At 44.9% G+C, this 24,002-nt stretch overlaps 3 protein-coding genes across 5 annotated transcripts; all 3 read left to right on the top strand.

The window, feature by feature from the left end:
- Positions 1-626: 626 nt before the first annotated feature.
- Positions 627-1,736, top strand: LOC311497544 (uncharacterized protein; the record flags this gene model as incomplete). Its single annotated transcript, XM_084557858.1, has 4 exons — positions 627-636; positions 935-1,110; positions 1,193-1,336; positions 1,444-1,736. The coding sequence occupies 4 exons, from the start codon at positions 627-629 to the stop codon at positions 1,696-1,698; spliced, it is 585 nt and encodes a 194-aa protein (XP_084413984.1). The 3' UTR covers positions 1,699-1,736.
- A 1,789-nt stretch (positions 1,737-3,525) lies between these two features.
- On the top strand, positions 3,526-8,081 carry fdps (farnesyl diphosphate synthase (farnesyl pyrophosphate synthetase, dimethylallyltranstransferase, geranyltranstransferase)). Of its 2 annotated transcripts, XM_084557298.1 has the most exons (10): positions 3,526-3,953; positions 4,387-4,539; positions 4,627-4,767; positions 5,519-5,599; positions 5,718-5,840; positions 6,167-6,255; positions 6,342-6,414; positions 6,785-6,862; positions 6,958-7,092; positions 7,353-8,081. In XM_084557298.1, exons 1-10 carry the CDS (start codon positions 3,951-3,953, stop codon positions 7,551-7,553), a joined length of 1,077 nt encoding a protein of 358 aa, XP_084413424.1. In that variant the 5' UTR covers positions 3,526-3,950; the 3' UTR covers positions 7,554-8,081. The 2 variants fall into 2 exon arrangements, with proteins under 2 accessions (XP_084413424.1, XP_084413423.1); XM_084557297.1 differs by lacking the exon at positions 3,526-3,953 and having other exon boundaries at positions 3,982-4,539.
- Positions 8,082-14,906: 6,825 nt separating this feature from the next.
- On the top strand, positions 14,907-24,002 carry rusc1 (RUN and SH3 domain containing 1). Of its 2 annotated transcripts, XM_084557296.1 has the most exons (10): positions 14,907-14,934; positions 17,835-17,957; positions 18,074-18,150; positions 18,598-18,772; positions 19,080-19,185; positions 19,306-19,352; positions 19,437-19,942; positions 20,019-20,263; positions 20,418-20,585; positions 21,265-24,002. In XM_084557296.1, the coding sequence occupies exons 2-10, from the start codon at positions 17,888-17,890 to the stop codon at positions 21,428-21,430; spliced, it is 1,560 nt and encodes a 519-aa protein (XP_084413422.1). In that variant the 5' UTR covers positions 14,907-14,934; positions 17,835-17,887; the 3' UTR covers positions 21,431-24,002. The 2 variants fall into 2 exon arrangements, with proteins under 2 accessions (XP_084413422.1, XP_084413421.1); XM_084557295.1 differs by lacking the exon at positions 14,907-14,934 and having other exon boundaries at positions 17,430-17,957.

The following is a 24,002-nucleotide window of genomic DNA, read 5'->3' as shown; positions in this document are numbered from 1 at the left end:
CATGACAAACAGCACAAGGTGTTGACCTGGCCTCCAAATTCACTAGATCCCAGACTGATCAAGTATCTGTGGGATGATCCAGAGAGGCCCCTCCCCTCAACCTATAGGACCCAAAGGCCCCCACTAACAACATCTTGTTGTCAGACATCACAGGACACCCTCAGAAGGCCCATGTCCGCTCTCTGATGAGTTTTGGAGGCACAAGGGAGGCCTGCACAATATTAGGAAAGTGGCCATAATGTTATGGCTGACTGGTGTATGTCCTGTAACATGCTTAAATATGTGCCATTGCTACTGAGTTTCACTGTAGGAACACACTCTATCTGCCTGAAGAGGTACACCTGTTTTGTTTTGGTAGCTTCATTTGTCATGTTAGTATTCTATCAACATGATGTAATTACTGTGGTGTTCCATAATTTGACAGATACAAACAGCATTTACTTGAATCAAGGCTGCACCTAACGTAACACTTCTGGGCTGTAGCCCTTTCCCGCTGCCTGCTTACAGCCAGCTATTTATGTTCTGAAGTATTTTGTCTTTGTTGCCGATATAAAGTGAAAGTTAGTGGTTCAGCTGTTAAATTTCAGTTCTTTTTTTTTCCCATGCTCCAACTATAACTCCTCGCCATGTGGCTGGGTAAAGGGAAAGCTTCCAACTCGCTTGCTTCTCTTTTTCCCTTTCCTATGTGGTTATGGTTCGCATGGCAACCATTTGCCTTGAGGTAGTTTGTTCAGTATGGGGGTTTTATATCTTACAGTTCTGAATGGTTTGACGTGTTGTCCTTGTCTTTCCCTTAAGTTTGCTTTTAGCTTCTTTGTGGATATAAAAGAACAGAAAATATTGGAAATTGCTCCACGTATTCTCCCTTTAGTTCTGCGCCACAGTAAGTTAATGAGTATGTACCAAACTTGTTGTTTTCTTTTCTGACTCAAAGGTCCATCCTCGGAGGCGTGTCTGCTGCCGCGCATTTCTTTGCCTCCTGCTGCCGCTTTGCCCAGGAAAGGCAGCATGAAATCAGCAGCCACAGGGGTGCAGGTCCCCCCCAAACCTGCTCCCACCTCACCACTACGTTTACCTAAAGACTGCCACCGTTCCCTTGGAGACCTTAAGGTAAGTCAGACCTCTGATAACTACAGCATTTGGCAATTTTAAATCTAAAAGTGGACATATTATCACTCACTGACTCCTTCAGGTTACTCGAGTTCTGGTGGCTCGCTTTCTGCAACGCTCCAAGCGTAACCTGTCGCCCTCCTCCGAGCATTCTGGCAGCACAGGGCAAGGGCCGAAGAGGAGGGGTGGAGCTGAGGGTGCTGTCACCACCCACTTACCCTTGGAACAGGTGTGGCAACATGTTTCGATTAAACTCGTTTATTTCTCTCCAGTTCCCTACATTCAGTTCTTCAGCCCTTTGTCAAAACTTTTGCTCAACAAAATCATCCTCAGGTGTTGCGGAACCCCTGGGCCACCAGCCGAGGACACCCCAACCACCACGCCCATCACCCTCACCACCGCGGACATCACCATTCCCATAGTGACAGTCGACACAACCGGCACCACAGCAGCTGGGCACCAGAGGGGATCCACCTGCGCAGCTGTGGGGATTTAAGCTCCTCCTCCTCTGCGTCGCTACGCCGATTAGTGACCCCTAATCCACCGCATGGTTCATCAGGAGCTCTCTATTCAGAGTCTGCACTGTGAAGAGGAGGGCGAAGAAGGAGGAAAACACAAGACATACAAGAAGGCAGAGTTGTAGGGGAAAAAAGGACAGGTTAATGGCAGGATTTAGTTATGTGAAAATATACTGAAATTTTGAAAGTCTTCCTCCTTTTTCTGTATGTTAACTCCACTTCCTGAAATCAACTGTGCAAATGGCCTTATTTAAAGGTGCTCTTGATCTGAACATCAGCCTGGAGCCCCCTCTTATTTCACTGATCAACAGCAGTGTAATGATCACCAGATGCTTATTTCTAGTTTGATCTCTCTAGCATCACAACATTGGCCAAGACCAACCTACTGGAAGCATCTTTTCTGTCATTTCCTTGACTCACTCCCTCTCAGTACTCATCTGGAAAATTCTTATCCACACAACTGGAGACAGAACTCAACATTCAAACTACAACAACCACTTACATAACACATAAATATGGGTTACAATATGCTTCTTGCTCTATTGCACGTTACTATTCATCCGCTGGATCGCTCAGGTGAAGTGATCTAATCTCCCTATTTTGTCTTCCATTGATGAAAACGATGCATTTCAGACATATAGTCAGCAGAGTACTGTCTAAGACAAACTGTCGAGCACATGAGGACTCTCACATAAACCCCCTTTGTTCAGTTGCAAATTTTGTAATTTACTTTTTGTAATTCCCACTTTCTCCACACTTTTCCACCTACACGATGGCCTTCAAAATCTAAAAGGCAGCCAGCATTTCTAAAACCAACATTAATGCACGCCACAGACACATGCTCAGCCTCTAAAATGTACTATCTGTGGGTGGCCCCTGGACACGGTGGTTTCTTTTGTGTATGTGCATGTTTTGCTCCGGCCACAATGCAGCGGGAACCCTGTGCATTCGATCCTGACTGTCTGTGTAACTACGTAACATGTCCTCAGAATGTCTTTAAATGCATGTTTTGACGATGCTTCTTTTTTTCCTCTTGCACCCAAGACTTATGATAGTAGCCATGTGAAATGTGTTTCAATAAGCAGCAGGAAGGACGGGTCAGGGACAAAGATTTGCAGTGCCCCCAATGTCTTCTGCCAGGTGGCTCCAAACACGCCTCTGCATTCTAATTTGATTTTGGTTTGAAGATATTTCAAGTGCACAGGTGTATCAGTGAGGTCGTATCTTGTAAGATAAATAGGTGTGAACTGTGTCTCTGATGACATTAAGAGTGTCATCCAGTAAATGTACAGACAAATTTATTATGTGTTGACATGTGTCCCTTTGGACTTGGAGAGGTTGTTGATGGGTGGTTAATGAAAACTAATTCTCCAGACACTGGTGACAGTAGACATGGTGGACTTAGGTTGGGTCTGGCAGCTCTGCATACTGAATTTTGAGGTGTATTAATATATTTGTATAAGAACGGATCTTTTTCTCCAGAGAGACTTTTTGGTGTGCTCCCTATAAGCAACCGTACTGACCCCATATTCGTGAAGGCACATTTTGGATACGCTCACATGTATGTAACTAATTTTAAAGATTTCCACGCAAACACAGCCTGCAAACAGATACAGGCACACTCCTACACTCCCTTACAAAGGCACTGAGCTGTGTTTCTACCTCCTGTCTTGCATAAAACGTTATTTATTTGAAGAAATGTATATCTGTATGGCAGGCTTAACAGAATAGAGCCTTCAAACATGAATAATAAATGTATCTTAATATGACACCTATTCCAGATTTTAAAGTGTCAATAGCAAGACATTCAATGCAAGTTATGTATTTCAACATATGAAATAAATGATAGACATCAAATAAAAAAACACCTATGTTGATGTTGTGTACATGTTGTGACTGACAAAACAATATCAGGAAGTATTGTAATGTTAATGATCTCTCTTTAAAGAAAAAAAAAATTATCATAAAGGTCTGAAGTTCCATCTCGCCACTCCACTTGACCTCCGTCCCTCTTAAATCCTATTGGTTGACCAACGTGAAAGCCCATCCTGGTGCGATGCAACTGACCAATGAAAAGCCTCAATGTCAAATGGAGCCTTCTGAAAGACACGCCCACATAAACCACGCGCAAGGGCTGTCGGGACATTTAGTTCGGCAGCTCTATATTAAAACGCACAGCAACGCGACGTCAAACTACAACGTCAATATCCTGGTTTAAGGAGACGTTCAAAGACTTCAGTTTGACAGCAAGATTAAAAAAAAGACGAAAGACAACTTTGCTGTATTACATTGTGCGGTTTGGAATAAGAAGACAGTGTTATTATGGTACGTAACGGCATGTTTCTAAGTAAGAAATATTTATTTCTTTATGCTATAGGTTGAAAGTTTAACAGACTGGATGCGGGGAAATATTGTAAGCTAACGTCAGCTAACGCTTCTTTTCACGACAAGAGGAAGCTTGCTAGCTAATATTAGTAATTCTCTTTACCTTAATCCTCGCACCGTGGACAATGAAACCATGGATCTAACCAGACTGTCAGTTCAGCCGGAATACTTTTATAGCGTTATATTGTCAGTAGTCACCGGCAGAGGCTGTCCTCGTCTTGTCGTTTGTCGGGACATAGTTTAAAAGAGTTGGTCGGGGATGAGACGTCTGCTGAGCTTTGCCGTTAATGCCCCTAAAATGACCCGGGCCATGTGGCCGGTCGTGCCCCCGCTTAAGGTAAAAAACACCTCTCGTCTGATGTGCACCTTCCAGGGGGACAGTGTTTGCAACGGGACGCACAACAAAAAGGCGCTGCTGTCAGACCCTCAGCTGTTTGAAGACCAGTTTGAGGAGCTGGTGACGGAGCTCACAGAGAAGGACCTCACGGACCCTGCGCTGGCCGATGCCTTGAGCAGGTTGAGAGAGGTACCTATACACGCTGGCCTGCCTCCTGTTGCGGTTTCTTTGTGTGACAGTTCAGTGTGTGGTTAATGTGTCCATCGTTTGCTTTAGGTTTTGGTGTACAACGTCCCTGGCGGCAAGAGGAACCGAGGCCTGTCTGTGATTGGCTCACTGCGGGAGCTACTCCCCCCCTCTCAGCTCTCTCAGGACACAGTGCAGCGGGCTCTGTTGGTCGGATGGTGCATCGAGTTGGTGAGGCTGGAAATATTACACTTAAATCTAACTGTCATTAAACGTCCAAAGCCAGTAATGCCTGTGCAGTATGCCAGTGTTTTAGCCATTTAACCATATGTGAGTGACATCAATTACAAAGAACATGGTCACTATTATTTAACTAACTGATCCTGATTTGAGCATCAAATCCACATTTTTTTTTTAGTTTGAGTAACATTTTCAGAAATCTAGAGTACCCAGCTGTTTAAGGAAGTTACTATTTCGGTTTTTAAACATGCGACCATACATATTTGTATTTCTAGCACCAGTCCCTTGATGGACAAACAGTCATCAAAATACATATAATTGTTTATGATCAAGTCTCAGTGTGTGCAGTAAAAGCAGTGGCACTGCAGAAGCCTGCAACAAACAAAGTAAAACTAATAGCATTGTTATTTTGGTATTTTCATTGTGTTGACTTACAATAAGAAAACCTGTACAATAATGTGGTTTAAAATTGAGTTTAAGTCTAAGAACTCTGGCACAAAAGTGATCTGTAGTACTTAATGCTAACGAAACCATGTTAAGGTATTTGTCATTCACTTCAGACGTAAACTTAAAGCTGAGGTTGAGTGTGTTTTCGGGTGCGAGGGTAGGTGTTACGTGCAGCCCGGCCTGTCACTAAAACTCCACCTCGCGAGCACAGACTGAGACTCGCTGTTTTAATGACACTTTACAAGGGTGTTATACTCTCTAATTTAAGTGTTGCCACTGTGTCTGTTACTTGCAGCTTCAGGCATTTTTCCTTGTAGCAGATGATATCATGGATGGATCTGTGACGCGGAGAGGAAGTCCCTGCTGGTACAAGAAGGTGATAAATTGTAGATGAGATATTGCCTTCTATAGTGTGCATGAGCACTTTGTTTCTACTACTGACTTGGTGCTCGGTTTCCCTTGTAAATCCTGCATGTTTGTGTTTGTTTTCTAAGGATGGAATAGGTCTGGATGCCATCAATGATTCATTTCTACTAGAAGCGTCGATCTACAGACTGCTTCGTAGAAACTGCAGGGATCAGCCCTACTATGTCCACTTACTGGAGCTATTTAATGAGGTAAGTCTTGATTGAATAACTACATCTACGATTCGCTGCTGTAGGCAAATATATCGCCTTTCCATAAAATTCTTGTAGTGACGGTGACTAAGCGGCCACAGCCATCATGAATACACCTGTACTTTACCTGCTCCCATAACCAAGTGCCGCTCGGTTGTTATAGGATAATACAAACAACATAAAAATGTATATACGTAACAAATACATTATTTTACAATCAGTTTTGTCTTGCTTGGCTAATCCATTATCACAATAGTTGCAGATTAATTCAAGCTCTCTCACACATTGGTACTCCCTGGTTCTTATTGCATCTCCATGTATTTCAGACGTCTTTCCAGACAGAGCTCGGTCAGGCTCTGGACCTCATGACAGCTCCACCCGGTCAGATTGACCTCAACAGATTTACCATGGAAAGGTAAGAATGGGAAATATAATAGAATTATGTTTTTTTTTTTTATGTTTTTAATACAAAAAATGATAATTTCTCTTCTTGTCTCTCAGGTATAAAGCTATTGTAAAATACAAGACTGCCTTTTACTCGTTTTACCTCCCAGTGGCAGCTGCAATGTACATGGTGAGTGTGTTTAGATTACTATATATATCTATAGTGGGGTATAACTGATGACACTGTACGGCCGCAGTGAGTTAAAGACCACAGTGAAAAGGTCCAAAAATCTGCTGAGAGCGCTGATAGGTCACCGGGTTCAGTGGGCGCACCATGAACTGAGACTATAATACTTACCGCAGTGGCGTGGGTTTGATTTCAGGCTGTGTCCTTTGCTGCGTGTCGTACCCTCTCTCTTACCCCATGACTTCCTGTCCATCTTCGCCTGCACATTCAAAAAAGGCCAAAGGCCGAAAATGGCTTTCTAAAAGATCAAGTGACACTCTAATGCAGTTATGTCACAGCCTGTCTAATAACTGCAGTACTTCACTTTTTGCAGGCGGGAATCAGCAGCGAAGAGGAGCACAGTAACGCCAAACACATCTTACTTGAGATGGGGGAGTTCTTTCAAATACAGGTAATTGCACATTATTTATAATTTTCTCATTCAGCAACTGCACAGATTTAATAATATGCTAAAAGACCATTCATTGCCACCCATTTCATTTGCAGGATGACTACTTAGACTGTTACGGTGACCCTGCTGTTACGGGAAAGATTGGGACCGACATTCAGGATAACAAATGCAGCTGGCTGGTAGTGACAGCCCTGGAAATCATGACTCAGGAGCAGAGAGCAGAGCTGGAGGTGGGGCTTCACAGAACAACCCTCTCTGTTCAAATATATATGACAATATGTGGCTCCCAACAAAGTGTTCAGTACATGAAAAGCATGCATATTAAAAGGTTAAAAGGTACAAAGGTCTCTGCTGACCCCAGAGTGTCCCTTTTTGATCCTTTACCTCCTCCTTGATGTCTGTGTTGCCTCTGATCTCACCTTTTAAAATGTATGAGAGTTGAGTGACTCTTAAGTGTTGTTAGTTAATTTCATCTTTCTGTCCTATTCAGGCATGTTATGGCCAGAACAATGAAGCCAGTGTGGAAAAGGTCAAAGCGCTGTACAACTCTCTACAAATGCCAACACTGTACCAAAAGTATGAAGAGGAGAGCTACCAGCGGCTACAGAAACTCATCGCTCGTCACGCTCAGAGCCTTCCTCACTCCGTCTTCCTCAATTTTGCCAAGAAAATCTACAAGAGGAACAAGTGAGAGGGAATGCTGGTCGTTAGAAAGTATTAAAAGGACTTTTATCACGGCGCACAAATCAAGTCCTCTCCCATTTTTCAGCTGAGACTGAGATGCAGTGTGGGTCTGTAAACACCATCAAATAACCTGTCTGTTTTGTTCCATGTGTTAGATATTTATTGATCCAGCTGCATAATGTACAGAAGCATAGCTCTGGGATGAATCACACCAACTTAACTTCAGTTTCTGCCTGGCCTGAAGAATGCACGGCAGAATGACTACTGCTTTTGTAGGAACTGATTTATTTTTGAAAATGACAGCACAGAGGACAGAGAAAATAGAGGGTGTAGACATGGTGAAATCTGACCAGCTTTCTTAACTCTGTATGTTTTTATACTGTTGGTATGAAGTCTATATAAATCCTGGATGTAATTATAATAAATAATATTAATAGTATTCTTTGTAGCCGTTGGAATTTTTGTGTGTGTTGCCTGTGCATCGAAGCGAGTTATCACACTTAATTGATTTTAATTTCAAATGCCATTGTCTTATTCTACCTTCTCTCTTTGCTTCATTTTCTTCGTTTTTGTTGAAGGCAAACAACCAACACACTTACAGGACAGGGACAAAATGAGTGAGTGTGTAAGGGTGTTTTGTCTGGGTGAGTCTGGAAGGAAGTGCGTGTAGGAGGAGCAGAGAAAAGAAAAAGAGAAAACAAGATGTTGGATGGAGATGTCAAGAAGAGAAAATGGCAAGAAAACATCTAATTTGGTATTTTGTGATGATATGGTGACAATGGCATAGTCGAAGTATAATTATATGTGACATGGAAACATTGAACTATATATATAAAGTTATTACAGTTTTGGTGTAACAATGGCAGACTATATTACAGATTCTACCCATTTGAAGGCATTAATATGGGCATTTTCATTTTCTTGGCCATTTTCTGACACCTTATGACCTTAATAATCCAATTAATAAAGAATATAGTCAACAGATTGATCAAGAAAATAACCACAAACAGCAGCTGTCTGTTGACGCTGCTTGATTTTTATTTAAGACTAGCCAATACATTTAAATGCATGAATCAGCTGAAGCTGTAATTAATAAATCCACAAGAAAGGAAATTGCACCTCTTAACAGTGACACTTATTTGAAGGAGGTGAAGCTGAAAATGATGAATCGGATGTGATAAGGAAAGTGAGGGGTGTGGTTTGTGGATGGGGCTAGATCGGAGGGGTGGGGGTGTGTGTGGGGGGGGGGGGGTGCAGCTTGCCTGGATGCTCGCGAGAATACAGATGCTGATGCTGTTAACGCCGAGATTCACATTCACTCGGACTGGGATGTGAGAGAGCCCGACGAGATGGAGACCTTCATCCATCTTTACCTGAATCTGATCGTGAGTCGAGTCCGTTTTCGTGAGCTTTAATGTGTACATGTTTCTTTTGTTTCCAAACGAGCAGGCACGAGGCAGTGCGGGTATAAAAATCTTGATCTGACACGGAGGCTGCGTAGATTTAAAAGCATGCAAAGACAGGCTACTAACAATAATATTTATTAAAACGCAAATGTCATTATTATCCGTATTATTGTGAATGCGATGCGTAATATTTGCGTTAAAATAGCATCATATGGGCCTTTATATGAGATCGATGCGGTTTGAGGTATTTCCCCCCTCCCTCCCTCTCTCCTCCACCCATCCACCCCTGTCTCCATCAGCTCTGTGGGATCAATAAATGCAGGGCTAAATACTGTGCCTCAGTTACACATGACGATACGCTGTGCTGTCTTTTTATTATTATTATTATTATATTTCAAGGCTTTGTTGCCCATTTCTACCAGGGCCTTGTATAAACAGGAGTGATTTATATTCCTCAGTGGTGTGAAGGGCACTGTGGAGGAACATATGAGCAATAGCATCCTGGTAGATGGGCTCTAAAAAAGACAAGACTCCGCGTTGTGCTGTGCAGCTATTTCATGCTCCAGTTAAATGTTATTGCTGCAGGTATGATGTGTGTGTGTGTGTGTGTGTGAGTGTGTGTGTTTTTTTAAACACCGTTTCTACTGATCTAGATCTCACTGGCTCTTATCAGCCTGCGAGGTTGGATTGGCACAGATGGAGACAGCCCGAGTACTGTGAAATCATGAATATCTGCTCAGTGATGCTGACCATAACAGATGATAACAGGCAGTTATCAGGAAAAAAAAGAAAAAAAAAAAGTATATTATCATAGGGGATCATTTCATATGTGTGGGCGGGTGTTTGGATTTGAATCGCTGGATGTCATCTGAAACCAAAGAAATGTTGAAGCATGGAGGGCTGGTATTTTTCAGAGACCCTGTGTACAGATGGAGTGACTCTGTATTTATCTAAACTATAGTCTCAGCTGAAATTAAAGCGCTGTAACTCGCTATTTATTTATTAAGCTGCACATTATGTTTGTAATAATATTAATGAACATTCTGTTGGTGCAATGTGAGAAAAATGTTTAAAATAACCATCAAAATTTCCCAAAATGATCAGTCCAAGGTCTTCAGATGTCTTGTTTTGTGTGACCAACTCTCCAGAACTCATGTGTCATTTTTGCAACTTAAAATATTAATTCATTATGAAAAGATTCATTTCATGTCATTTCGCTAACTAATAGTTCCTAATCGTTTTTCTTGATAATGTGCTTTTCTGGCGGTGTATTCCTCCCAGGACACACACACTGTGCTATGGTAATTATAAAACAGAAAGCCCCAAAAGCAGCAGAGTCTTAATGAACAGTCCAGATGATCATCTCACTTCAAAGCCTGGGCCTAATACAAAAACATGTGTAGAGTAAGGAAATTGTCTTTGATGAGCAGGGTTTGCTCGTAGTTATTATTCACTGTGTGTCTCCTTTGATGTTGCAGGATCTTGGGAGCCAGGCCAAGATGTGACTGTCACGACGCGTCATAGTTTGGATCTGTCCAGCCTTTACAACACTTGTTTCTATAGCAACAGAAATATTATCTCCTAAAAAGTCCCACAATGCAGTCCTCTCAGCCTCCAAAACCACGGCGTTTTGACGCCAGCAGGCGGACCGGTGCGTTAGCTGGACCAAAGTCTCACGGCCCTGGTTTTCAGAAGGAGGATAAAAATATGAACACAATCACTACGCCCTCCCCACGACGGGTTACTAAAGGCCCCACTGCTCCCTCCAGGACCAGGTTGGGCGTGCAGCCCAGAGTTCCAGTAAGTCAATCGAGGCTGAGTGCTCAAAAACAGAGTTCCACCATCTCCAAACCAGCTAAGCCCAAACCCAAGAGTGCTCGTGCCTCTACAGCGACCCAAATTGCACCTGCAGCTGCATCTCCACCTCCTCCGCTTCCCTCTGTTCTCCCTCTTGACCCAAATTGCAACGAGCCGAGCCTCCCATGTCTGTGCTGCGATGGCCGTTCCCCACAGGACAACAACAGCATGTTCAACCATAACCACAACAACAACAACACCGTCTCTCTCAGACAGCAAATGCAGCTACCGCCTCCTCCAGGCCCGTTGCCCCAGAGGCAGGATGGGACGGGGGCCAAAGAGAAGCCTCTGTCACAAGCCCAGGCCCAGATGGAGGCCTCTGCCAGCCCTGCTGCCAATCTGGAAAAAGAAGAGAAGAATGCGGATAACGGCAACGATTTAGACAACAAGAAAATTCTGAAGGTAGAGGAAGATGACGACGAAGAGAGCAGTGGGGATATCGATATTGACGACGATGAAGACGATGACACCCTTGTCCCCTCGTGCTGTGACTGCCCCCCCTCCCTCCTGGAGTTCTCGCTATCCTCTTCTACTTCCTCATCCTCCACTTCAATCAGCTCCTGCTCTGATCTGGAGTCTGACTGTGCAGATCAGTCGGCCTCCATCTGCTCATCCCACGACCAAGACAATCTGTCCGTCGCTCTGTCCTCCAAAGACCACCCTCTCCCACAAGTCCCTGAATGCCAGCCTCCGACACGTTCTCCTCCATCCCTTCCTCTCAGCCGAAATCCCTTCTCTCCAACATCACATTCCCCAGTGATCCCTTGCTCTCCAGATGAGGGCTACCCTTCTGCACTTGACTCACCTTCTCCCGACTACTTAGGAGTCAAAGGTGATTCTGAGGTCACCAAACTGGGCTTACTTGACTTTCTAGAGTCAGTAGGTGAGTTTGGGAAAATGGAGCGCTTCAGCCAGGTGATCCAAGTGGCTCGGTGGGATCTGGAGGGGGAACAACACTGGGATGTGCTGCGGGATCGGTTAGATCACCTGGATCGCTTGGAAAAGGTCAACAGGGAAGTAAAATTGGCCTACGTTGCCAGACTTCACGAGAAGGGTTTTGATCTTGGAGATCTGGACGAGCAGGACCTCTCAGATGTCATGGACGAAATGGGCAACATTGACATTACCTGGAAGTTGTATAAAAGCCACGACAGAAACATGGGAGACTCTCAGGAGTTTTCAGACGCCGGGGTCGACCTCACTGCTCCATCAGACTGTGAAGATCCTCTCGTTCCAGACTCCCTCACCCCTCCCCCATTCGAGCCACCGCCTAGACCCCCAAAACCTCCAGCACGTCACGCCAGTGTGAGCTCGGACCTCCACACCTACATCAATATCAGCAGAGAGACCACCTCCATGGCTGTGTCCACCTCTCCCACGTTATCTACTTTCTCCCCTAATTCCTCATCTCCCACATTCACCACCTTTAGATGTGAGAAAGCCCTGCCTCCATCTCCACCATCCATTCCGCCTCTACCCGCCTCTAAGCCAGTCCCTTACCTCACCCTCTATACCACTCCCTCTCCACCTCCATCTATCCCCACCCCAACCCCTCCCATCCCTCCCCCTCGAAGGCGACACCTAGCCAGGAAAGAAGCACAGCGTCTCGCTGCGCTTCAAGCCGAACAGGAAAAGACCCCGCTGTCGCTCCCGCCACCGACCACACGCCCCCCGCCTCTCCCACCTCCACCTGTTATCTCAGTCTCCTCCTCTTCTCCCCCTGCCATACCACCTCCACCTGCCCTGCCCCCTCCCCCTTCCTTCCATGCACTGGATGTAGAGATTCGGAAGTTACTCATGCTCGCTGGATTGACCCAAGCTGAGCTCCTCAAACTCAGCCCAGAGCTTGGTGTCTGTGTTGGGGGGTTAGAGGATGAGAGGGATGGAGATAATCTCATTACATCAAGATCTGTGCAGTCACAGGAGTTCAGACTACAAGACAGAGAGGTGGAGAATGAACCTGACAACGAGTTGATGGCCAGAGATGGATGGAGCAGCAGGGGAAAGTTGGACAGAGATCGGAAAGTTGATTCGGCTGAACACGGCAAAATGAAAGAGGAGAGCAAAGACACCCAAAGAACCACTTCATTCACTGAGATGGCACGAAGACGGAAGAGGAACACTGGTTTGACATCCGACCAATACTACAGTTTTAGCAATACACACGAAACTAAAGCGAAGAATATGAGCTTTGAAACTTTCCGTTATCCCACTGAGTTACCAGATTCACCTCCCCCTCCCCCACCTCCTCGACCCTTACCCCCAATACCCCCTTCTCTGCCACACCTCAAAGTCAGCACTCTGCCTGCCAACTCTCAACAACCTGAGCGGTTTGATTGGCTCATAGCATTCACACCTGAGCGTGAAGCCCCACCAGAGCTTCCGCCTGTAGAAAAGAGAAACTCTCTTGTGGAAACACAGAAGAAGCTCAGTTCCTCTGGCTCCTCTCCGGGGTCAGCTCCAAAGGTCACAACCTTTAAAGAGATGCGTTTCCGCAACAAGAGCGCCTCCCCTCCCACAAAGATTATCACTGACCCTGATCCTGACCCCACGGTTATCACCCCAGATCCAGATATACTCTACAACCTGAAGTGGAGAAGAGAGACGACGGGCAGCGATGGCAACCAGTGGGAGTACACCTCTCAGGCTCAGGCCTTCTTCATGCAGCCGCCGCCGGCCCTCACCTCGATGGCTGCTCTGAAGGAAATGCTCCAGAGAGCTGACGAGGAAGGTGGGCAACTAGAGCTGTGCCCCTCACAGAAGATTGGCTGTTCTGTCAGTGACAGCAGCCTGTGGACCATGGGCAGAGAGTGGGAGGGTGAAGAAATTAAGAGGGAAGAAAAGGAAGGGAAGGAAGAAGAAGAAGAAAAGAAGAAGGAGGTGGAGGTGAGAGGGCGAGCTGATGGAGGAAGGACTTTTGAATCGAGAACTACAGGTGAGTAGGATTTTCATGAAGATGCTAATGATCAGTGAAGGAAGCAATTCAGTCTGATGATACAGAGTAGTAAAGTAAACTCCAAATAACTGTATTAATTGGACAACACTACAGATCTGGGATGGGCACATGATAAAAAGGAACAGATGGAGGAAAAGAGACTAATGGTCTGCGTGCTCACTTACTCAGTGATGCACAAATAATATTTTTAGACAGTACAATAGAAAGAAAATCAACAGAGGAAAATGTGGACTCATTTGTGGAAATGATAAATGCAGCGAGAGTGAAGAGACGCAAGGCCAGCATGAGTCACAGAGCGAGATGATTCGTGATGTGATGGATGAATGATGACGAGGGATAAACAGAGAGTGACTTCAGATGGGGGCAATGAAAGCTGGAGAGGGGAACATGAGCAACAGCAGGAGATGGATGGATAAAGACAGTGTGGGTAGTGAAAGTAATGTGAGGAGAAAGAAGAGGTTGGAAACTTTCCAGCTGGTACTTCCTGTACTGGTTATCAGAGTGTGATGTCATCACAGCCTTATTCAATTATTCATCCACTCTACAGACTGAGGGGAGGGGGGTAATGGAGCACCCACTGAGCTCACTACCCTCCTCCTTTCTGGCTTTGACTCTCAGTTTTCCTAATTCCTGTTTTCTTTCTTCCAATGCACATCCCAAAAATCTCTTATCCCCCTCTCTCTCCGTCTCTTAACTCGTTTTAAATCCCATGAGCTTGGGATGTTTACATGCTCTTCACTTGCTGTCTTTGCTGCCTCCTCCCCACCACCCCCCTTTTCTCCCTAGAGCGGCACAGATAGCTCGGATCAAGTTACTTATCTCATGCAGTGCTGCAGCAGGAATATAGAAACTAAACCTTAGTACCCAGATAAAGTAGTGCCAGTGGGTATTTTAATGCCAGGAGATGGATCATTTTAGTTAAACGTTTTCTCTCATAAATGTGACACAGTTTTATGATTTTACTTGTGCTGTCTGATCAAATTCAAACTTACATGTTGCAGAAAGCACTGCAGCGAGGCGTGGGGAACATACCATGCCTGGTCGTGTACACCTTTAAGGGCCCAAGGGGTGGATCTTAGTTCACAGACCAATTGCTGAGAGCCAGTGCCAGAAAAATAGGAAGTATCATGTGTTGGTTACAGTTCAAAGGCAGCTCAAGTAAAACTAAGGTACGGTTTCTTTCTAGTTCCTTTAGCCCGTAGCCTAGCAGCCTGTCACAGGTAATTGAGTGCAGTGAAAATTGTGGTGCCACACTGTGAGTCTCCACGGAGGCATAACCCGGTGATTGAGCAGGAACAGACAGAACTCTGCTATCCGTTGACTGACTCAGCATTACAGTGTTTGCTGTACTGGTAGAGAGAGGAGGGGTGGTGGGGACAGGAACGAGAGAGAGGTATAAAACAAAGGCATAGAGCAGAGAGAGAGAGCGAAAGAGAAAGAGAGAGAGAGAGGGAGAGAAGGTGATCCAGAGGTGATGATGGCACGCACTGCAGCAAAGTACAGAACATGTGTCTTTTATTTAATATTCATAACTCTCAACCCAAGTATGAAATAGAAAGTGAAACGTGATGCCAAAAAGGAAACTTAGAAAAGTGTGTTGAAATATGGTGCATATTTGTGATTTAATCAGGATGAATAAGTGAGTGACAGACTGAGGATTTGTACCGTGCAGCTGTGAGGCTGCTTAGCAATTATTCTTCTATAGGCTCCGTATCATTTTCCTGTTTTATTGCTGTTCATAAATCAACTCCATTGACGTCCATGTTTAACTGTCAATCAACTGTTGGACCTGTGTAACTAGTGCATTACTGCATGGTGTTTACATGATGACGATTTCTGGTGAAATACACTCAGGAATGTGCATTTTTCTCTCGACAGACACTAACATTTTCTGCATCTCTCTCTCCTTCCCATTTCTTTGCCACATTTTCTTCAATCTTCCTTGTTTTTCTCACCCGTCCATCCCATTCGGTTGTTTCCATTCTTTGTCCATGGCTTCGCTTTGCTCCCTCATATCACTTTGCTTACGCTCTCTCCGTCCCGGCTCCCGTACCTTCTAATGATTGGCCTTTGAACTAAGCAGTTTCTTCACCCCCACTCTCTCTTGCCCAGTCCTCCCAACCCTACTTCCTCCACGCTGCCCTCCCTTCCTTTCGCCCTGGCTACTGTAACGCAGAACCATTCGCAGATCCCAGGCCTCACATCCACGTAGGCCAAGAAACCACAGACAAACACTGCAACACACAGCGGGCCCCTGCTGCCAGCTCAGTGTGTATCCACAGAGATGGCTCCAGCTCTCCTACAAGCTCTCAGATTAGCTGTGAATCCCTGGCTGGTGTTGGTGTAGGCTCTTTTCATGACAATGAGGATATTTTTAAGCAAAACACACACTCAGATCACCAATACACCGATTCCAAAGACAAAGGAAGGGACTTTGTGTCTGACTCCGTGTGTAATTTCGACTCCCTTTACAGTGACTCAGAAAAGCAGAGCAATATTCACTCTGAGCCTGACACACCTGTTAGTGCCAACACAGAGGCCCCAGACTGCAGCACGCCTTATAAGAACATTGATGTTATGATGACGTACTCCAACAGCATCGGTGCTGTGGATTCGCTGTACTCAGAGAAGCACAGACACTCACACACAGACCACAACAGCAACAAGGCCAGGACGTACAAAGAGCTTCCTCCTCTTCCCACCTACTACCTGTACCACCCAAAGAACTGCCCTCTTCACCGGGGTGCTCCTCCTCGCCTCTCCCCTATCGGAGCCCTCTCCCCACCTCAGCGCTCTGGCGCGCCCCCTCTTGGTGCGGCAGGCTCCTGCCTCAGCTCCCCGCTTTTCCCCCGCTCGCACACCTTGCCTGCCCTCGCTGCTCCCCTTTACTATCCAAACCTCTACCCTCCTATACCCCCCAGTGCGCCCCCCTTACCCCCAAAACTCTACCAGGCTCCTCTGCAGTCACGCGTGGCGAGTAAGACTTCTCTCTCCCTACATCTTATACTCTCTCTTTTTGTCTGACATTTTGCTTGCATGTATGCCTGTCTGTCCGTCTGTCTGTCTGTCTCTCTCTGTCTCTCTCTGTCTCTGTCTGTCTCTGTCTTTGTTCTCCACTCTGGATACAGTGTCCTTCACACTTGTGTCACTTTTTCAACCCGGGAGATTTACAGATTTGAAAGGACTAGGTAACTGTAGCTGTTTTATATACCAGAGGGCTGCTCCCTGCAGGTCATCTGATATGTTTTATCTACACTGTCCTTTCAAATCTGCAAAGGGCCTTCAGAAGGATAACAGCTGTTCCTGTCACAGGGTGTCTAGAGTCACTCTCATCACTCTCTCTCCCTCCCTCTTTCTTGGCCCTCCTCTAGCCGTCTGTCTTTGTGTCAATCTTGTCTGGTCTGTCTCCATGTTGTATTTGCATGGTGTTTTGAAATGGACACATGCATTTCATGCAAAGCATAACCAAAGTAACTGCTGGATGATGTTGTGGTGTAAAAGAGTTATACTTTTTATCGTTGTGTGTGCAGATTAATTAAGCATCCTGTTTGTTATATACACGTTTGGATTTTCTAACTAGTTTATATAAATCCATTTATATAAATGCCACGCTGTACAGAACACCTGCCCCTCGCACATGTGTGTAATTTTCTCTGACCTGATTTTTGGAGAGGCTCCTACGCATATTTGTTCCTAGCTCTGCAGTTCCTCCTGTCTTGATTTTTGCTTGTACTAAGTACGTTTGAGTGTATTTGTGTGTGTCGAGGTTAATGCATGGGATCCCGTTTAGTTCTGATGCAGACAAAAAGTTGTCTTCACAGATCCAGATGTGCAAAGCTCACCACAGTACACAGGATTTACTGACTTATGAGTGGCACCATCTGCTTCCATCGGCTTTTACCTGCTTCTCCATTTCTCTTACTAATGTCACTAATATTTTAGCTATGTTATATTTGTTAGTGTTTTTTTGTTATTTTTTATGTGTTTTTTTTTTTTTTTTGCTTCTGCTGACTTTGTATGTTTTCAGTCATTGTACCGCAAGTAATTTTTCTTTCACTGTCGCTGTCAGCCGTTCGCAGTGTCTCATTCGCTGGCTCTGTGCAGAAGACAGAGGCACCCTATATGGGCGAGGATGTGAAGCATCCAATGAGAGGTCTTGGCCTGTCCTCTTTGTGCCTGCAGGAAAAGAAAGGTGTGAATGCACATCTGTTTGTCTACGCATGTTCCTCTCGCCAGCCGTGTTAACCAGCCTCAGCTCCAACTGTTATTGTCTCGCGGTTTAACTGTGGACCATTGTTTTCCCTCCAGCCCTGGTCAGTGCAGTCGGTGTGGCAGTGGAAGCCATCTTGGCCCAGTTCAGTTCCAGCCGGACCATAGTTCAGAAGGTCAGTCACTGCTGAATTGAATAGCATGCTTCAAGATATCAAGATTTTTTAGTTTATAAGCAGATTGTTTGTGACTGTCATGGTGCATTAAATTAAGTGTATATATTTAAAAACGCTTTCCCCCTTCCTTCTTGTTTTGACTGTGCATATTTTGTTTGTCTCTCCTCAGTCTTTCTCAGTTAACAAGGTACTAGAATATATTTAGATAACCCAATCTCTTAGTCATAAGAATTTGTTTGTAAATTAACCCCACATTCCTCTCCCAAACCATCACTCATCGCACCACGCCGACCCCCCAAACCCCCACCAATGTCTTATTCTGCTGTCTTCCTCTTTCTTGAGTCATCCTTTCACATCTCTTCTCTTGTCTCTCCCAATGACTGCACATATTCTTCCTCACCCTATCACACCCCTGCCCCCCCACCCATTCTCCTCTCCTCTCCTCAGGCCTTATCAGGAGACAGCACTATAAATCCATCTCTGGGCCGTCTGGTGCTGCAGTGCCTCTGCCCCGCCCTGCACAGCTTGCTGACCGATGGCTTGAAACCCCATCAGAGTGACCTAATTGCAGGCAGGAGGCCAAACTCTGCCTGGAGTCTTGTGCAAGCCTCAACCAGGCCAGGTAGCATGACAACCTTCGATATCAAGAATTAAACATAAAACCTATAGTGCTTAGATTCCTGGTTCACAGTGATAAACCCTGCACTTATCTGTCTCAAATTTTCCCACACATCAGCCGATGTTTTTCGATTTTTGCCCAAAATGCTGAATAAAGTGAACCACAGGAAGCAGATATCGATTTGCCTATGAGTGCCAAGCTTCACAGCAATTTTTCACCCACCTCTGGAAGTTCCTCCATTGATCACTGTTTCTCTCCCTCCCTCGGTTTGTGTGTATCCCACCCCATCCCTCCCAACCAATTTCTCAAGGTCTTAAAACTCAACTCTTGTTCGACCTACAAATTCGAGTTGGTGAGCTGCCCCAGCTCAGGCAGAGCAAACACAGGTTCAACGCATTTCTTCTTGGCCTGCTAAAGTAAGCACCTGCTCTCATTCACCCTCAGACTACTACTAAAAGACTGTTTCATTATTGTGCTCATATTTATAATCATTTCTTTATGTCCTCATTATTGCTCTTCTGTGATTTTGTTTTCAGTACAAAGCTTCTTGATTCCTGGCTGTCCCATCTTCAGTCTTGCAGTGGTGAGTTTCCTTCACTTCCAGCTCATGTTGTGGTTGTAGCCATGCATTGATGTACAATAACGGTATTCTCTTTCTCTATCTCAGATGTGCTGGAGACATATTACCGCCCCACCTCTTTTATGCGTTTGTCGCTGACGGCCTGCCAGCCCCTGTTCGAGGAGCTGCTCCTCGTGTTGCAGCCTCTCAGCCTGCTGACCTTCAACCTCGACCTGCTCTTCCAGCACCACCACTTAGAGCCGGACAGCCACAGGCCAGAGATCCCCAGCCCGCCCTTCCACGATGATGGGTTTTTGCTGTCAACGAAGGGGTCCCAGTCCAAAATCACGGGCAGCAGATACATTGAAAGCCTCTCAGAGGTTGAGTTTGGAAGTCCAGAACGTCAGGAAGCTAAAGATGCTAAATCATCACCCTTAGCCAATCCAAATAGTGGAGGATCAGGGGAGTCAATAAATACCAATGCTGCACCAATAAAAGCTCCAGTATCTCTCGGGCAGACAAGTCCTCAGCTGTTGTGGGTGCAGGAAAAGGAAATTGCAGAGTTACCTCCTCCTAACGTCGAGGAAGACGGCTTGGCTCAGCATGCAGGACAGGTAGCGTCACCCGTTTAATTGTTCTGTTTAGTTCAGTTATAAATATGCAGATGACTGAGTTTTATTTTATTTTTAGGTCATCCAGCAGGGGTGGGGGGCCGTGATGCGCTGGGGAGGCCGACTGAGCCAGAACTTGGCCGAGCTGAGTATGTCTGCTGCGAAAAAAGAGGAGATGAAGACAGATCTGCCAGATCTCCAGGTCCATGGAGGCAGTGACTACACTCCAGTCAGCAGCGGTGCTCAGGTTCCCTGGGGTCTAGGCCGGCTCTTTGGAGCCTCTAAAAGCCCCAGCAGCCCCACAGGTTACACACCACCAACCAGGTCAGCCAAAGAATGTGTAGTACTTATCATTTGATGGCCTCCTATGAGAATACTAATAAATTAAATCAGCAGCTTAAAAATCTCTTGCACTAAATGCCTAAATTGTAACTGCCCTTAACCTGCTCTATATGTGACGTTCTCTGTCCGTCCCCAGGCGTCCCTCCCAGTGGTTGGCCCCTGGTGTCACTGCACTGACCCGGATGGTGAGCAGCAGCTCCACCCCGACACTAAGAAGCGGCATTCAGCCTCAGGGGGAAAATGAGCCGGAGCCCGAAAAAGATGTCGAAACACTGGAGATGAGGGACAAACTCAGACCACTCAGGTACCACTGGGATAAAGGGATGGTGAAATAGAGTGTGGCTGTTGTATTTTTGTTGACGGAATCATAATGAAATGGGTGGGCATTGATAAGAATTAAAAAATCCAGATGGTGTCACTATAATCTAGGCCAAGGAGCTCTAATTCAACAAGTGGGACTGATGTATGATAGGAGACATATTAAAATGAACCTGTTCTTAAAAAAATATTCCATCCTAATTTAGTCACAATTAATTTTGACTAATTTCCACAAAATGTAGAGGTATGTCATATTTTGGACCTTATGTTCTAAGATTTAGAGACATTGGTTGGCTTGATGAGCCAATATTTTAACACCAAAAATGTTCATATTTTGAAAGATTATGCTTTTAAGAATGGAAAACAACATGGATGATGTGTAGCAATTTTAGAATGGATGATTAAAAAACGTCTTAGATAAATAAGGGGAAATTGTAGCTTGGCTTTTCCTTTTGTAAAATGACTTCTTTCTACCTCCATGGACACCAGTGGGTGTAACACGCATCAGAATAGCTCCTGTTATCATTTCTCTCTATGGAGAACCTCTTATTGGTGACTCACCAGTCTGACATTGAGTGACTCATCCAGTCCTACATCATACTTTAACGTTACTTGTTTGTGGCGGGTGTTGAGCGCTGCAGCTGAGACGGTTTCTTCTGACGCAGGTCAGTGCGAACGCTGTGCGACCACTCTGGATCCGGGTCAGAGCTCAGCTTCTGCAAAGGGGAGGAACTGGTGGTGTTGGGAGGCGTCGATCAGGACTGGATTCGCTGTCGTCAGGGAGACAAAGAGGGGCTGGTACCTATTGGCTACACCTCCCTCATCATGTGACTTTGGCGCCATAACTGCTGCACTAAATCAATACAAAAATAAATAAATAAGTATAAAATACATATATAAATATATATATATATTTTAGGCGAGTATTGAGAGGTTATGGTGAGGCTCTGCTACTCTGAAAGGGATATTTTACGCAGGCTCGGTTACAGTTTGATTTGAGATCATAACACCATCTGCTCTGCTTTACGTGCGTCAGGAGCAGTCTGCAGCCTTCTCCCGTTATGAACATATGGGAGTTTTTCCCATCACAATCCATCCAGTTTGGTAGCATTCAACTAATGGATTTTAGCAGCAGGAATCCAACAGATGGTGCGAAATAATGACTCAACTCAAGTGTAGACCGTTTCACACCAGAAGACCTTTGATCTTGGGAGTGAAGTATCCCTTTAAATGTATTTTTCTCAATTTCTGCCGTCCTCGTCAGCCGCTGATCTGAAAGCGATCACAGGGGAAACTCCGCGCAATCACACTCTGGCAGATTCAAGAGCTTTCAGATCAGCGCCTGCCGGTTGTGAGGAGGCGGCAAGAAAACGGCCTGGCCGTAGCCGCGCCTCTGCTCGACAGATGCAGGTGGTTGCGGCTTGCAGGTTGACGTGTGGAGAAAGCATGTTAGAGTACCGGGCTGTAGCTCTTGTTGCATACTGCGTAGTAATGTAGTGAATTGTAGCTGTGTAGATCTGTGTTCTATTGACCTTTCACCCTTATTGACCTCTCATCTTTCTCGCCTGGTTCATATGTGTTTCTGCTAATATATTTGACTGTATAAATATACATAAAAAAAAAAGAATATATAAATAAGTATATAAAATGGTATTACCAAGATAGATAGAAAGATAAATGAAGAAGAGAAAGTAGATAGTGAAACACAAGCAGCAGCTTAGGACTGTGGCCACATCGAGGGAGTGATTGATTAGAAATGAATGGATTGATTCATCTTTTCCGTCTGCAACTTTCCACACACATTAAGTGGCTGTCACACATGCAAAATGAACTTACTAGGTGTTTATTTTAACTGCGAAATCCAGTATCTTCCCTCTTGTGCGCTTTAATGTATCAACTTTGTCTTGACGTCATACTCATAACATTATTAGATTTAGCTCATGTAGTTAAAACGCTGTATGCATCGTAATGCTCCATGAACGCTTTGAATGAATGCCAGACAAAAAATACACACCCCACACGGTTATGGAGGATAATATCAGACAACAGCAATCTGTAGCTAATCTTTCTACTCGCCCAAAACCTCACACAACTATGCTTAGCTCTTGTTCAGCACTATCTGATGTTGAAAAAGGAATGCAGTGAGAGAATCTCAGCGGCAAAGTAAAGCCTGTAGGATTGGTGGCTGGTCTTCACCTCGTACCTCAGCTTTTGTATCTAACTGAACCCCTTCCTGCCATGGTTTCTGATCATATTCCTTGATATTAATGATAGTGGTAGTGGTGGAATTGATACGTTGGTTCTGATGTGTTGCTCATTTGTTGCTTTGTGTCACGTATTTATTAGTTACTCTCTAGATTCTGTAATGATGACTATGCATATGGTTAAATGTGCGACTAAAAGTGTTTTGGTTTTTTTTCCACTGAAGAATAAACCTATAGCTTAAATTAACTGGTCACGATAGGCTGACATCAGAGGACCTCCGTTTAATTTCGAGGGGACGTTTTACTGCTAACGATAAATCAGGGACAGCTCGGTTCTTCAAAGATTCCTCATGGTATCGTGTCAGCGCCATATAGCATGAGATTACTGGCACTGTGGCGACCGTCCGGTAGCATTAACTTAATAAACCCGGTGATCATAACTCCAAGACTTTTGATCACATTAAAACGCCACCAAATGGATATAATATCAAGGTGTTTACAAGAAATAATGTCTAGGTAAATAAGAAATAGCAGTAGACGCATTAAAATGTTTTTTTTCAAATGTGAAGTTACAAATGCATTTGTTTGAAAGCCGTTAATTTATTGGATGTTCTATTTATTGATCTTGAGGTTTCTGATGGGAATAGCTCTCTGTGTGACCCATCTAGTGTCTCTCTCTATCTATCTGGGTTTCATTGTGTGAGTGAGTGTGCACATGGCAGTGTATGTGGCAGTGAAGGCAGAGGTGAGTGTGAGCGCCTCTGGAGATCCACTGCACTCTCACCTATGTGTGTGTAAATGTAACAATGAGTTCTGTACCTCCCCTCTCCTCCTCCTTCTCTCCTCTCCTCCTCCTCCTCCTCCTCCTCCTCTTTCTCTCTCTGGTGTCATGTAGCCTGTAGACATCCCTGTGTCCCGCTGTTGCATATAGTTGAGTGCCCCTCTAGTAACAGTCACTGTCCACCTCCTGCATGTGCTTGTTTGTAAATACACAGAATAAAAATGATCTGTATAAACCAAACGTGTTTGACTGAGTCATATTTTTGCACTTATTGATCAAGAGTTTATGGTACGCGAACATAAAAAGAAGATGGGGGCATCTTTAAATGTTGACAGGAAGCTACCTGCGTGTGTCAGCAATGGTGCAAATGAATGCAAAAATCATGATTAAGTCTTCTGTAAAAAAAAAAAAGTCTTTA

This window comes from Chelon labrosus (genome assembly GCF_963514085.1).
Source record: "Chelon labrosus genome assembly, chromosome: 12".
NCBI classification, from domain to species: domain Eukaryota; kingdom Metazoa; phylum Chordata; class Actinopteri; order Mugiliformes; family Mugilidae; genus Chelon; species Chelon labrosus.
Note: the sequence above shows the minus strand (reverse complement) of the source record. Positions and strands in the feature narration are given on the sequence as shown.

Coding starts and splice junctions, on each gene's coding strand:
- fdps (XM_084557297.1), top strand. CDS start 4,273: ATGAGACGTCTGCTGAGCTTTGCCGTTAATGCCCCTAAAATGACCCGG. Junction 4,540..4,626: donor CCTTGAGCAGGTTGAGAGAG/GTACCTATACAC, acceptor CGTTTGCTTTAG/GTTTTGGTGTACAACGTCCC. Junction 6,256..6,341: donor AACAGATTTACCATGGAAAG/GTAAGAATGGGA, acceptor CTTGTCTCTCAG/GTATAAAGCTATTGTAAAAT.
- rusc1 (XM_084557295.1), top strand. CDS start 17,783: ATGTTTTCAGTCATTGTACCGCAAGTAATTTTTCTTTCACTGTCGCTG. Junction 19,353..19,436: donor CCATCTTCAGTCTTGCAGTG/GTGAGTTTCCTT, acceptor TCTCTATCTCAG/ATGTGCTGGAGACATATTAC. Junction 20,264..20,417: donor GGTTACACACCACCAACCAG/GTCAGCCAAAGA, acceptor GTCCGTCCCCAG/GCGTCCCTCCCAGTGGTTGG.